Source organism: Microtus pennsylvanicus, chromosome 1, assembly GCF_037038515.1.
Source record: "Microtus pennsylvanicus isolate mMicPen1 chromosome 1, mMicPen1.hap1, whole genome shotgun sequence".
Classification (NCBI taxonomy): Eukaryota; Metazoa; Chordata; class Mammalia; order Rodentia; family Cricetidae; genus Microtus; species Microtus pennsylvanicus.
The window spans coordinates 116,002,924-116,017,224 of NC_134579.1; the positions used below are offsets into that span (position 1 = coordinate 116,002,924).

At 42.8% G+C, this 14,301-nt stretch overlaps 1 protein-coding gene across 2 annotated transcripts in view; it reads right to left on the reverse strand.

Annotated features, from left to right (window-relative positions):
- Positions 1-155: 155 nt before the first annotated feature.
- Naa25 (N-alpha-acetyltransferase 25, NatB auxiliary subunit) overlaps positions 156-14,301 on the reverse strand; it is a 55,852-nt gene continuing 41,706 nt past the window's right edge. For both annotated transcript variants that reach the window (XM_075980644.1, XM_075980651.1), the window contains 7 exons: positions 13,908-14,151; positions 13,171-13,294; positions 11,995-12,060; positions 9,957-10,054; positions 8,685-8,795; positions 5,229-5,375; positions 156-2,921 (listed from right to left, as the gene is read on the reverse strand). In XM_075980644.1, coding sequence (XP_075836759.1) covers positions 2,799-2,921; positions 5,229-5,375; positions 8,685-8,795; positions 9,957-10,054; positions 11,995-12,060; positions 13,171-13,294; positions 13,908-14,151 — 913 coding nt within the window. In that variant the 3' untranslated portion in view covers positions 156-2,798. The remainder of the gene's footprint in view (positions 2,922-5,228; positions 5,376-8,684; positions 8,796-9,956; positions 10,055-11,994; positions 12,061-13,170; positions 13,295-13,907; positions 14,152-14,301) is intronic.

A 14,301-nucleotide genomic window follows, 5' to 3' on the forward strand; every position in this document is an offset into this window, starting at 1 on the left:
GTCTTGTAGCTGCACAAAGTTTTAACCTGGTCCTCCTGCCTCCAGCCCGGGCTAGCCCATAGTCAGGATAACATTCAGTACTAAATCGAGATGAGGTACACTGCTTAGGAATCTCTAACCTTTTTAAGACTGAACAAAAATGAACCAGGCAAAAGTGCCAACTAAAAATAAAAACATTTATGTAAATTAACCTGTACAGTTAAAGCCAATTTGCTGCCTTCACTTAATTCTCAAGAGCAGATTTCCCACACCAATAAATCACATCAAAAAAGTAGGAAGAGTTTCAACAAGCCTGCAGATAAGTTGAACCCCTTTTTATATTGAAAAAGTTGAAATGAAAGACAAATACAGATTGAACGTGGTGATTGCAAAATATAATGCAATTTTGAACAATTAAAATTATGAAAATATACAAAATCGATGGCAGCACACCTAGGTTTGTGTACACTCTCCATTATGCGGAGACACTACAGGACTCTCAGTCCACAGCAGAGGAGTAACTTGAACCCAACACCTGCTTTGGAAAGTCTTGACTTAGGATCTCAGTAGTATAAAAAGCAGTGATTTTTCAGTCTGTAAACAGTAGTCGTGGTTATTTTTTGTTGTTGTTTTTTGTTTTTTAAATATCAATTTACCACACAAAAACAAAACAGAACAAAACCCATATAAACCAGAACAGCAGCAGCAACGGGTCACTGAGCATCTCCTCAGATATTAAGACATACAACTGTGGGGAGAGGGTGCTTTTTACTCAGTAAGAATATATATATATACTTTAACTGTACACAATTTATAGGCATGACAGCTTCCAAAAGAACAAACTGATAAAAGATATTGGCCATTTCTTCATAATTTCATTCTTTTTACAATTATCTCCAAATGTAACAATTTGATCTAATTGAAATGCTACATTTAGTAGGAAAATCAGCAAGTAATAAAGGAAGCACAGCTCCAACTTGACATTATTGTCAGTAAAACCAGTGGAGATCCCAGGTGTCCAGGGCAGAAGACTGCATAGACCACTAGAGGGAAGAGCTATGTCCTGAGAACCAGAGCCAGTGTGCAGTCCATACCTAACTGATCATGGTCAGCTGACAGAGCTGTTTTAAAGAGCATCTATATCTACAGACATACAACAATTTGAATATCCCAAGAAACATTATTTCAGGAGCAACACTACAGGCAAAAGCCCACCCAGCCCATAAGACACAGGCCATAGCTACAGAAAATGACCACATGTTGATGTTCAAGGAGTCGGATTCAGAGTCTTCATCTTACTCAGCAGGCCCTTTCTTTAGGGATGGAACATGTGATATTATAGCAAGTTATAAAAATGTTCTGGTGTAATTATGTGGTCTAGGCTTTCCAGCACATCTTACAAGTAAGAAAGTGGTTTATACAGATTCTCTTAGACGTTTAAACTATTATTACCCAATATGCTGATCTGTGAATCTAAGAATGTCAAGATAAATGATAAAATGCAAACCTCACACCCAAGATTTTGCCAGCTCTCCTTAGCTGGTGTCACCTTTTGCTGGAACAGTGCGGGGAAAGACCAATACTCAGCAGATCCATTTCTTCACCTTAGAGTTAACTGACACGTCAAGTGACAGGCAATGAGAACAGAGAGGGTGATTCAAACACCAACAGTTACTAAAGGAGTCGTTAGGAGCTCAGCATGACAAACAAGAGCAGTCTTCATCCTCTCAGAGCAGCCTCTCAAGCTGCAGGCTTGGGGACCAGACCTCCAGCCTCCAGGTGAACAAAGGAAATAAATCCTGGTCCATTTGCCAAGTGTCAAAGTAGACGGACATCAGGCCCATGGAAACACTATCTTTTGTCAAGCTAAAACTTAAAACCTAGGCTAAATTCATAGCACACAACTCCTTCCGTCCCAAACTTCCCACTTGCAAACACTAAAGTAGTAAATCTTTGTTTCGTAGCACCTTTATACCTATGTATATCTCTGTGTGTGACTCATGAATCGGCTGCAGAATGGGACTCCAAACAACGGAAACAAGTATCAGACAGCTTGGCCCACACAAGTCCTGAACACCGCTCTTTAAACAGCTCTTCCCACTTTTCCCAGAGGCCCAATGGACAAGTCTCAGCAGCTAAGGAAGTGCGAGGTGGACTGTACTCAGAGTCTTCCTCGCTGACCCGAGGCTAAGCTCTCCCAGGAGCGGGGCTAGGGACGTTTTGGATCTCAAGACTATGAGGCCAAAATAGAGCACCTGTGGTCATGTGTGGTGCCCTGCAGCAGCATGTTCTCACATTACATCTCACCTGACCCTCTGTGAACCCACCCTGGTTCTGTGGGAGCCTCACAAGGAACCTGCTGCCACGGAAAGAGTCCTGCTCCTATGTCTGCTCCTGCGTCTGCTTTTTGCCTCCTGTGACTCAGGACCAAATCCAAACTCCCACTGCATAACAGAGAGAAATCACCTGCTTTGAGGTGAATGCTTTGTACTTATTTCTATTGCTGCTTGTATAGAAACCCCACCCAAAACATTTCTGGTGATGGGAAGGAAGTAGGGTTCTCTTGTTGCTGTCCTGTATACATGAACAGGTATAAAGAGTGGTAAACCCAGATGTGGGTCCTGCTTCTGGTTTATATACAATAATTTATAATCAGTTGTATATATTTAATACCTCAAAAATTAATTCACGATCAAAGTCCTTCATGCATGTGAGGAAGATCTGGATGAAAACAATGGCCAGCAGATGTTGCTGTTGCCGGGGAAGGTGGTGTGTCATCTTCTGCTGTAGCGTCTTCAGTGCCCGTGGTTCATACTTTCTTAAATTTTTAGTTTCTTTGTGGTCTCAAGTCTTTTTCTCAGCAGTTCCCCAATTTCCAGAAGTGAGTGAAGGTAACTGCTCTGCACTTTCCCCTGCACAGTCTTTGAAAATTTTCTTTCTTCCTACAACAGAAACAATAACTCGTGTTACTCGAAAATCATTCACTTGGTTTCTAGTGACCTCACCCAGAACACCAGGTCATTTTCAGTTCACAAAATGTAAGGAAGGGGAAAGCCATTTTGGGCATTAGGTGACTCATATGAACATGTGACCCAGGCTGGTATGACAAGTATGTATGTCCCAGGCCAACAAACATGGGATTCTGAGTAGCTGTAGCTCAGACACAGTACTGTTTACTGTTAGTATTTTATGACAAGCTGGGCAAGGTATAAAATCCAAGACTTCTGTTTTCAGATGAAGTAGAACTGTATCACTAATTTGACATCACAGCACCTACTTTATACCAACTCCATCTTTCCCTATTAGAACACTGTCGAGGCCATCCCCTGTCCCATCCACTGTGCTCATCTCATCTCCTCGGCTACCCTGGATGGTAGTCCACAGTTTGTGACAGTCCACAGGTTCGAGAGACAAAACCGTACTGCAGTAGGGAGTACCAAAAAGTGGGTTTGCTCCAACACAAAGAGGGCCAGGAAGTTGGGAGGGCTTTATGAGGGTGAAGCCCAGAGTCTCAACAAAAACCAGATACAAACTTCCTGATGAACAATGCTATATATAATGGTTTTTGTACAAGACAATGCATACAAATGTTTTGTTTTGTTTTTGGAGATAGGTTCTCCCTACATAGCTCTGGCCATCCACCTGACTCTCCCTCCCAAGTGCTAGAACTAAGTTGTGTGTCAACAACTACATCTACAAATACATTTTATTCAGTAGTATATATAAAAAGTAAGTACAGCTGTACCTAGCCATAGACTGTATACCCACACATTCCAGCAACCACACATAAAAACTAATCTCAAGAACAAACTGTGCTGAACATAAGACTTTTTTGTTTGTTGTTTGTTTTAGTTTTTCAAGACAGGGTTTTGGGGGCTAGAGAGATGGTTCTGCAGTTAAGAGCACTGGCTGCTTTTATAGAGGACCTATGTTCAGTTCCCAGCACCGTCATGGTGGCTCATAACCACCTCTAACTCCAGTTCCAGAACATACAGAATGACTCAGGCACCAGGTCCACAGATGTACATGCAGGCAAAATACCCAAACATTAAATATATATATTAAAATATTTATTTATTTATTTGTTATGTATACAATATTCTGTCTGTGTGTATGTCTGCAGGCCTGAAGAGGGCACCAGACCTCATTACAGGTGGTTGTAAGCCACCATGTGGTTGCCGGGAATTGAACTCAGGCAATGCTCTTAACCACTGAGCCATCTCTCCAGTCCAATGGAGATATATTTTTAAAAGCTAAACAAACAAATAAAACACTAAAAGATGAAGACCATCCCAGGCATGGCATTTCACCCCTATGAGCCTCACACTAGGAATGCTGGAGCAGGACAGTACACAGTAAGGCTGTGCTCTGCAAAGGGAAAACCAGATAGACACACGCTGGTGTCCATGCAGACTAGCCCAGTAAACTCTGTGGATCTTGACTAGTTAAAGCAAGCCATAACTGGCCAACTACTGCTGTGCTCCATCCCATCAGGCAGGTGTTCCTCTCTATTTAGGTAAAGAGAAACTTCCTCAGTGAGGGGCAGTGTCTAGCCTGTGATCACTCTCTGTGACCAGGCTCAGCTACAAGAGGAAAAGGAAAAGGGGGATTCCACAACACTGATCCACACACTGTTCCTTATTTGGAGGCAAGTGAATTAGCAGCCCATTGTACCACACCACCCCTTCCCACAGCTTGTCTCCTAGCTCTCTCCCTACTTAGTAAGAAAATGCTAATCTTCAAATGTCTCCATAAGACTTTCCAAATTCCATTCCAACGTGAAGGATTCTAGGATTCTGTGAGACATCCTTACTCCCCTTGACAGAGTCTTAGCCTTTACTCGCCTGGAATGCACTGTAGATAATACTGGACTATAGTAAACCTCCTGCTCCAGAGTCCTGAGTACCAGGAGAACATATGTGCATCACCATGCCAAGCCTCCCTGAATGCTAAGCAAGTGCTCTCTACCAACTAAAACACATCCCCACCCCTCAGTATTAGTCCTCTTAGGAAAAGAACAGCCACAAAAAGGTGGGTTGAGGGACTGAAGAGGAGAAAATACCTATCACCTTAATGTAATTTCTCAATAATGTAGTTTTAAAAACCACCACCACAAAAAAGCGACATCCAAAGTACCTTGTTGTTCTGTCTTACAAAGGGAGAATGAGAAACTGAATGAACATTAACTAGTCCTCCTGCTAACGTTTCAAAATGTACAGAAAGCATACTGCTTGCCTATCATCTCTTACCGGAGAGATAGAAGTGTCTTCTAATGTGAGTTCCTCAAGTTTAAGTGCAATTAGATTTGCTTCAAGTCCTTTAATATGATCCACAACATTGGAAATTAAAGTCTGAAGTCCAGTAACATAGTCTTGGAAACTGGTGAAGACTGGAGGCTGGGGTGAAGAAGATTAAAAAGTGTTACAATCTCTCTGAGCAGTTGTGTTTCCAGCACAAGTTACGCTACCTCCCCACCGCCCAGTGTTTGATGCTATGACCACAGGTATGGAACAATGGGATAGTAAGACAGTCTGAAATAACCAATTAGCTGCTAAAACACCACCTTTGAACAGGAAAGAAAATACTGGTGGTTAACTTAGGAGCAATATTTAGGTTTAGGCTTTTTTCTCTTTGAAATGAATTTTTATTCCCTATTCTCCAGTATAGCTGGAGAAGAACTAGTAGAAAGTATGTTAGTTGTTTATGACTTCTGAGGGTGGGAAATGTAAAAGAACAGTGCAGGATGGACAGGGAAACAAGGCTTTATTTTCAGGACTAGGGAGGCAGCTCAGTGGGTAAAAAACTTACAAGGGTAGGATCCAGCAACCACATAAATGCTGGCTGTAATCCTAGCACTGTGGAGGCAGAGACAGGCACAAACTGGCTATCTAGACTAACCAAACTGGTGTGCTCTGGGTTCGAGTGAAAGACCCTGCCTAAATATGTAATGTGGAGGAGAGCAACCAAGGATGATATGACTCAACGTCTACCTCTTGCTTACATACTTGCATACTCACATGCACATATGCCATATACACATATGAATGGAAAACCAAACCAAAATATTTTATTTTCCTTTCCTTCTTTACATATGAGATTTCCAATACTAATGGAAGATAGAAGAATAATATTCTGAATTTAAAAAAAAATCTCGCTACGTAGCCCCGGCTACCCTAGAATGAGAGAAAGAGAGAGAGAGAGAGAGAGGGAGGGAGGGAGGGAGGGAGGGAGGGAGGGAGGGAGGGAGGGAGGGAGGGAGGAAGAAAGGAAGAAAGGAAGAAAGGAAGAAAGGAAGAAAGGAAGAAAGGAAGAAAGGAGAAAAAGAGAGCCAGGCGTGGTGGCTCATACCTGTAATCTTAGCACCCGAGGTGGAGACAGAAAAATCAGGAGTTCAAATTGTCTAAATTACATATGCAATTCAAAGCCAGATCCTGATGCAACAAAAATAAGTACCAGAAGAAAGCTTAAGTAGCAATTTGTTTAAGCATGAAAAGGCCTTTCTAAACATGACACATAACTAGAAACCATTAAAAAAGTCTATCCTCTCCACTCTCCAAAAACAGAAACCATTTACTGAATAAAAAAGAGGGCTGGAGAGATGACTCATAAACTAAGAGCATGAGGTGCTCTTGCAGAGGACCCAGGTTAAGAGATTTCTAGTGGCTCACAACTCTACTTAAAGGAGATCTGATGTCCTCTTCTAGACTCTGTGGGGACCAGGTATCAAGTGGTGTACATGCAGACAAAACAACCATTCACTGAAAAAAACCTTTTTTAGAATCACTTGTGAAAAGAACAAACTGGATAACTTGTGCCCCTATAATAAAGTTGACACTAACAGTGTTATGAAGAAAGAGCTGTTCTCTAAAGGCTCAGCACCATATAGACTTGAGAACACACAAACCATATGGCCAGGGCTCGGGGCAGGGTTATAAGGACACACTTCGGATCTAAGTCTAGATTCTAATAATTGCTCTACTTATAGTCAAGATATTATAAACCAACTACATATTCATCAAAAAATAAACTGTAGTTTATTAAATATGGAGAAATGACCAAAAAAGAGATAAATCTATATTTGACATAAAGATAGCCTAATATCCTAATCAAATACAAAAACAAAACAGTCAAGTTACAGATTTTTATTTTTAAAAAAGTCTCATACAGCACAGCCTCTAACTCTCTATGTAGCCAAGGATGGCCTTGAATTCTTTCTTGCCCTCTCTGCCTCCACCTGCTGAGTGCTATGCTCAATCCCGACCTTCTGCATAGCATGATCCTGACTTGCATTATCACTAACTTGTTAGCCGTGTTGTCACACAATTGAGACTATGGGTGATCTCTAGTCACATCTTCATGGGTTACTGTAATAATCAGAAAAAAAACAATCCAGGTTTAGTGGCTCACACCTTTAATCCCAACACTTTGGAGGCAGAGGCAGACAAATCTCTTTGAGTTTGAGGCCAGCCTGGCCCATACAGTGAATTCAAGGAAAGCCAGGGCTATGGAGAGACCCTGCCACAAACAAATAAACGAGCATGCGAACGAATATACAAATAAAAAAAACACACCTCAAAAGTCCTAAGTACTGGGTGTATTCTAGGATTGTACATGATTATGAGGCTTACTTTATGTGGGGTTTGTTGGGGGTCTTCTATGTAGCTTTAGCTGCTAGTAACTCTATGTAAACTAAACAGACCTCAGACTTGCTGGGGGATTTCAAGCATGTATTAGCACAACAGTTCTGTAGGATGCCTGTGTGTGTACGCACATGAGTATGTGAGCTACATGTCTGGGTGTCCATGAACACCAGAAGATGCTGTCTGATGCCCTAGAGCTAGACATGAAGAGGTTGTAAGCCATTTGGCGTAGGTGCTGAGAATCAAATTCAGGTTCTGTGGAAGCGCAGCAAGCTCTCCTAACCACTGAGCCAGCTCCCAAGCCCCATGTCTATTTTTAATCACAAAAGGAAAGAACCACCTCTGCAATGAACCCAAGAGACACTTCCTTCATCAAATACTAAAATCTCAAGAATGGGACACAAACATTTAATAATTTAATGAACTAAAAAGGCAGTGATAATGTCTAACCTAAATTTCTGCATGTATCTAAGGAAATACTAAGACTCAATAGTGTGAATGTTGACATACACATGCCTTCACTCTTCAAAAACAGACAAAAGAATAAGCACTATTCAGATGCAAGGAAGGTAGAGAGATAGCAACTAACAGCAGCATCACAGGAATCTAGCACTTTGAAAAGGAATAGCAAGGTCCTAGTTGGGAAGAATGGGTACTCTCAACTCTCAAGCCTTCCAAGAACATGCATAGGTTTCCTTTGAGCACCTTGGGTACACAGCTCAGTGTCCTGAGCTTGTAGTATTCTTTCAGATGGATCAACTGACAAGACAGCAAATGTGGCCAAGGATCAGGAAGCAGTGACCTTCATGGAGCCATTAGCCTCTCCCTGTTACTGTGAGGATGTAACTGGGAAAGAGCTCTCAGAAGGTTGAGGCAGGAAAGACTGTCTCAAAACCAACAAATACTTATAGTCCCAAGTACTGGGAAGACTGATAATCCAAAGTCAAGACAAGGCTAGGCAACAGAGTAAGGTCCTTTCAGAAAAGGCTGTGGGAGAAAAGGTGCCTCCAGAGCCCTGAACTTGCACAGCAGACAAAGGGGAAGGAAAGGCAGCCGAGTTATTACCATGACGATGCTGGTCTCTTTTTTCTTCTTTTTCTTTTTCTGTATATTTAATTTGTATGGTCGCAGGACACTCTCACAGTAACTGGATACCCAAAGGATGATAGAGATTGTCTGAAAGAGGAAATGTGCAAATTAGTCAGTATGGATTACAGTAAAGTATGGAAACAGCAGCTAGAGACAGACATGGCAACTGACAATTCTACAGAAGACCACCAGACACCATGGAGATGAGAAAAGCCAACCAGGACTGAAAACTGTCTGTGAGCCAGAATGAACCTTTCTTCTTTGAAGACGTACCCTCATGCTACCTAGCCTCCTTATCCTTCCTGCCAGTTCTCATCTGCCAGACTCCACTGCACTTCATCTCTCTGCATGTTCCTTTGCTAAGTGTGACGTCTACATACTCCCCAGGGCATGGGACCCCAGGATGCTACACAAACAATCACTGGGACTCAACAGCGAACCTGGGAGTCCTCAGCTGGAAACACACCCTTGAGCATTCAGTTAGCTTCTGTTCCACAGTGTGGACCATGTGTGTGCTCAGTAACCAATGAGCACTTGCTGAGTAGCCCCTAGGCTTTCACCAGTCACCAGAGCAGAGCATACAGCCTTCAGGAAGCTGCAGGCCACAGGAAAAAGAAGGGAGAGATGGGTTTAAAAAAAAAGGGGGGGAGTATTGGATTTGGGAACACTCTACAGTTAAAAGTGCTGGCTGTTCTTGCAGAAGACCAGGGATCAACGCCTAGCACCCACAAGGCAGCTCATCACTGCCTGTGACTCCAGTTCCAAGGGATTCCATGCCCTCTGGCCTTCTGCAGGTACCTGTGCACAAGGTACACATATACACATATTAAAAAACAACAACAACAAAAAGAATCTGGTTAAAAATAAGAGCTTTGCTTCCAGGTATGTTGGCATGTGTCTATGACTCTAGCACTTGGGAAGCTGAAGCAGGAGGACTCAGCTTCCCTGTTTCAAAAAAGCAAAATGGGAAGAAAGTTATACTTTATCTCCTCCAGACTCCAGAATGTTAGGTAATTAGTAAAACAGCTGGAGGAATGAACTAAAGAGCCAGAGGAAATGGGACAAACTAACTTTGGGGGAGTCTCAGAGAAGAAGACTGCCACTCAGAAGCTGTCCCTAAGCACAAGGGATGAACCAGTTTAGAAAACAATGTGAAACTGCTTCTAGTGTCCCAAACAATCAGGTGAGAAAGGGTTAAGCGGCAGGTGTAAAGCCCTGCCTATGCCCCTCAGGAGGACGGAGACACACCTCGACAAAGAAGACCAGATTCTCTAGGACAGCAGGCTGTGTCTTCACATTGCCATCTTTAACTTCTAAGAGCTCGCCTTTACACGTGCTGAAGACACCTGAGGGAGGAAACGGTTTTCTGCTTTTATTCTCCTTAACTTGCCATACATTTAGATACACAATGAAGAATCTGAAAATAACTGGTATAAAAACCAAAGCTCGATAAGGTGCCATACCTTTAATCACAGCATGGTAGGAAGAGGCAGCAGGCAGATCTAAGTTCAAAGCCAGACTCGTACATACTAAGTTCCAAGCTGCACTATCCAAACTGCCCAGAGCTAGAAAGTGAGACCCTCTCTCAAAAAACAAAAACAAAAATAAAAAATAAAAGCTACAATGGAATGGGACTGTAGGCAGCTTACCTGGCCAGCTCAAGATCCCAGAATCCATCCCTAGTACCACCACCACCAAAAAAACCCCAAAAACTCCCCCCCCCAAAAAAAACAAATAAAGCACCCAAACAAAAAGTCCCAATGCATAAAAAAAAAAATGTCTTAACAATGACTTGTTCTGGGCTGGAGAGATAGCTCAGAGATTAAGAGCACTGGCTGCTCTTCCAAAGGTCCTGAGTTCAATTCCCAGCAACCACGTGGTGGCTCACAACCATCTGTAATGAGATCTGGCACTCTCCTCTGGCGTGTGGGCTTACATGGAGGCAGAATGCTGTATACATAAATAAATAAATCTTTAAAAAGGAAAAAAAATGACTTATTCTGTAGTCTCCAAAATATTAGTCTTAAAAATGATACATGCTAGGCATCTAGCCATCAGCTAAGAGATGTGAAATATAGGTTACCATAATGTGAAGACTCAGTGAGTGGTTTGGAAGAACACCCTGACCTGAAAGGGTAAGGCCACTGTAGGAGAGCATCTACATGGGGCTGGAGAGATTAATAAAGTACTTGGATCACCCAGCAACCATATGAAAGTGAGGCACAGTAGTGAGCGCACATAGAAGAGTCTCTGGGGCTCACTGGCAGCTAGTCTAGGCAAATTTGTAAGCTCAAGTAAGTGGCCTTGCCTCAGAGAACATGGTAAGATGGATACTCAACTTTAACCCCCACATACCCAGACACCATTAACACGCATAAGTCACCCATGGCAACTGAGTATTAAATCTATACCATTAATAGTCTGGTCAACTGGGCCATAGCCACTTGCATCCCAACTTCTAACAGTTTTCAAGTACTTCTGCTGTAAATTTAACTTTAAGGCATGCTACTGTTGCATGCCTGTAATCCCAGCACTCACAAGGGAGAATGCAGGAGGATCACAAAGCCAAAACTATCCTGGACTGCAGAGTGAGTGTGAGACAAGCCTGGAATACACATGATGCCCATCTCAAACACTTAAGAACAAACAACTGTTAGTTTTGAATAGTGAAAATCTAGTTTTTTAAGGTTCCAAAAATATGAGCCAGGCGGGGCGGTGGTGGCGCACGCCTTTAATCTCAGCACTCGGGAGGCAGAGACAGGTGGATCTCTGGGAGTTTGAGACCAGCCTGGTCTACAAGAGCTAGTTCCAGGACAGGCTCCAAAGCTACAGAGAAACCCTGGGGGGGGGGGGGGGGGGGGGGAGCCGGGCGGTGGTGGCACACGCCTTTAATCCAAGCACTTGGGAGGCAGAGGCAGGCGGATTTCCATGAGTTCGAGACCAGCCTGATCTACAAGAGCTAGTACCGGGACAGCTAGGATTGTTACACAGAGAAACTCTTGTCTCGAAAAAACAAAACAAAAAAGAAGATTCCAAAAAAATGTCAGGCAGTGGTGGTGCATGCCTTTAATCCCAGCATCAGCAGGTGAATCTCTGTGAGTTCAGTCTGGTCTCAGAGCGAGTTCCAGGACAGCCAGGGCTACACAGAGAAACCTCAACTCAAAAAAAATTTAAAAAGAAAAAAGCTTATTATTTCCAAATCTTTGGATGTGTTTATATTATTTTTAAACACTGAGCTACTTTCAGACATGCAGGCCCAATTCAGGAATCTGCAGTCAGAACTTACCTTTCAATAGTTCTAGTAAAGCTGCAAGACTATTTTCTATTCGTTCCTGTATATCCAGTGTACCCTCTAAAATTGAAAAACAAACAACAACCAACATTCATTTTTGTAGAAAGATAAAGAAGCAGATTGGGCATGACTGCACACAGCTGTGATCTCAGCACCCAAGACACTGAGTCAGCAGAATTGAGTTCAAGGCCAGCCCACAAGCCATGGTGAAAACACCAGTGGGCTGGAAAAGGTATTTGTTATCAAGCTTCCGGACCTGAATTTGACTCCTGGGACCCACATGGTAGGAGAAAACAGACTCCTATAAGTTGTCCGGTGACCTCTCCGTGAACGCTGCGGCACATCCATATCTGCACACTCACACACAATAAACAATGAAAACTGCAATAGCGGGTCTGGAGAGAGGGCTTAGGGCTTAGAGAAGTACATACAATCTCTCTCTTACAGAGAACCTGAGTTCAGTTCCTGGCACTCATTTCAGGAGGCTCACAACAGCTGTAACTCCAACTCCAGGGAAACTGATAACTCTGGTCTCTACAGGCACCTGCCATAACGTACATACCCCAACACACATAATTAAAAACTGGGGCTGAAAAGATGATTCAGTAGTCAAGAGTACTGGCTGCTCTTGCAGAACCAGGTTCAATCCCCAGCACTTAGTGACTCACAACTGTTACTTCAGTTTCAGGAGATCCTCCCACACACACTTCTGGTGTCTGAGGGCACCAGGCACACATGATGCACAGAAATGCACACAAGTAACACACCCATATGCAGAAAATAATAAAGTAAAAACTTAAAGTAATAAGAATTCTAAAAAGCAATAGCAAACTCAGATCAACAACCAAGTCATGATAAGGGCCTTTTCCTCCTGAAAACAGCATGCATGTAATCCCACTACTGAAAGACAGACATGGCCAAGGGGTTGGCAGAACAGTGAAGGGAAGAGGGACAATGATTGCTCCTCTAAAAACTATCTCAGGCTCTCTAGTAGGACTGGTCAGTTGTGTCCCAAATGCTGCAGCTCTGAAGGAAGCCTAAGGGTGGGGGCTCAGCCTATGGTTATTTTTGATCCCCCATAAATTTAGAATCTCAGTAACATTTCAGTATTTATTCACTTATTATAATTTTTAATAAGAGTCTAATTAACACATGCCTGTGCACACTTACCTAAACCACTGGTATCGAGCTCATAGACATCACTGACAAGGTGAAAGGAGCGGACCAGGCACTGACAGCAGCCAGAACTAAAGAACCTGCCCATCCTGGTGGGGACAGGCCCAAGGAAAGGATACTGAAAAAAGAGGAAAAATCATACCCTTAATTCACAACAAGTGTGAAAACAGGACTTGTTTGGATAAAACGTAATAAAAATTCACTAATAAGAAAACTAGTAACCAACTCCCACAATTAACAGCAAAAGGCCATGTGTATTAGTAGAGCATGGTGGTGTGTGCCTGTAGTCCCAACACTGAGGCAGAAAGACTTGAAATTAAAGGCCACCCGGAACTATACACCAAAACCCCATCTCAAAAAAAGAAAAACAGCAGGGCGGTGGTGGCGCACACCTTTAATCCCAGCACTCGGGAGGCGGAGGCAGGCAGATCTCTGTGAGTTCGAGACCAGCCTGGTCTACAAGAGCTAGTTCCAGGACAGGCTCCAAAACCAGAGAAACCCTGTCTCAAAAAACAAAAACAAAACAAAACAAAACAAAAAAACCCTCAAAATGTTATTTTGCTTTTCCTGACTGATGAGTCTAGACAGAGCAAAACCCTGAAATGGCTCAAAACCATTAAATCCTTCTTTCTCACGCGCCACAAATTGAACAAAATGTGTTCTTCATTATGCATTAAAAGACAATTGCTGAAATAATTATTGAGCCTCTGACAGCAAATACTTGTTGATACCTGAATTTCCTTCTCAATAAACCGCTTCCCCGTCTCCACGGCCACTTCTAGCTGTTGGAGGAGCAAACGAAGAATGTCAATCCGGGAGGATACACCATTCTCCGAGGTCTTCTCTGAGTTCTTTGGCTCCACAGGGTGGGTAAGATTTGGAAGTCCACTGATCAGTCTCAACGTTAAGGTGCGAATTCTTAACCACATGGTCTCCTCCTCCAAGGAGAGTTTCTTATGCTCTTCAGAAACATTCCTTAAACAAAAACATCCCCAGACCATCCATTTTACTCAGCCTGTTGCCTTCAAAGCTTTGAGCATTTGCTTTCACCCATCAAGAAACCTCAGTACAATTTCTGCCTCAGGCCAAATATCTGATTGCTGCCTGCTTCACCAGGTAAGCTGG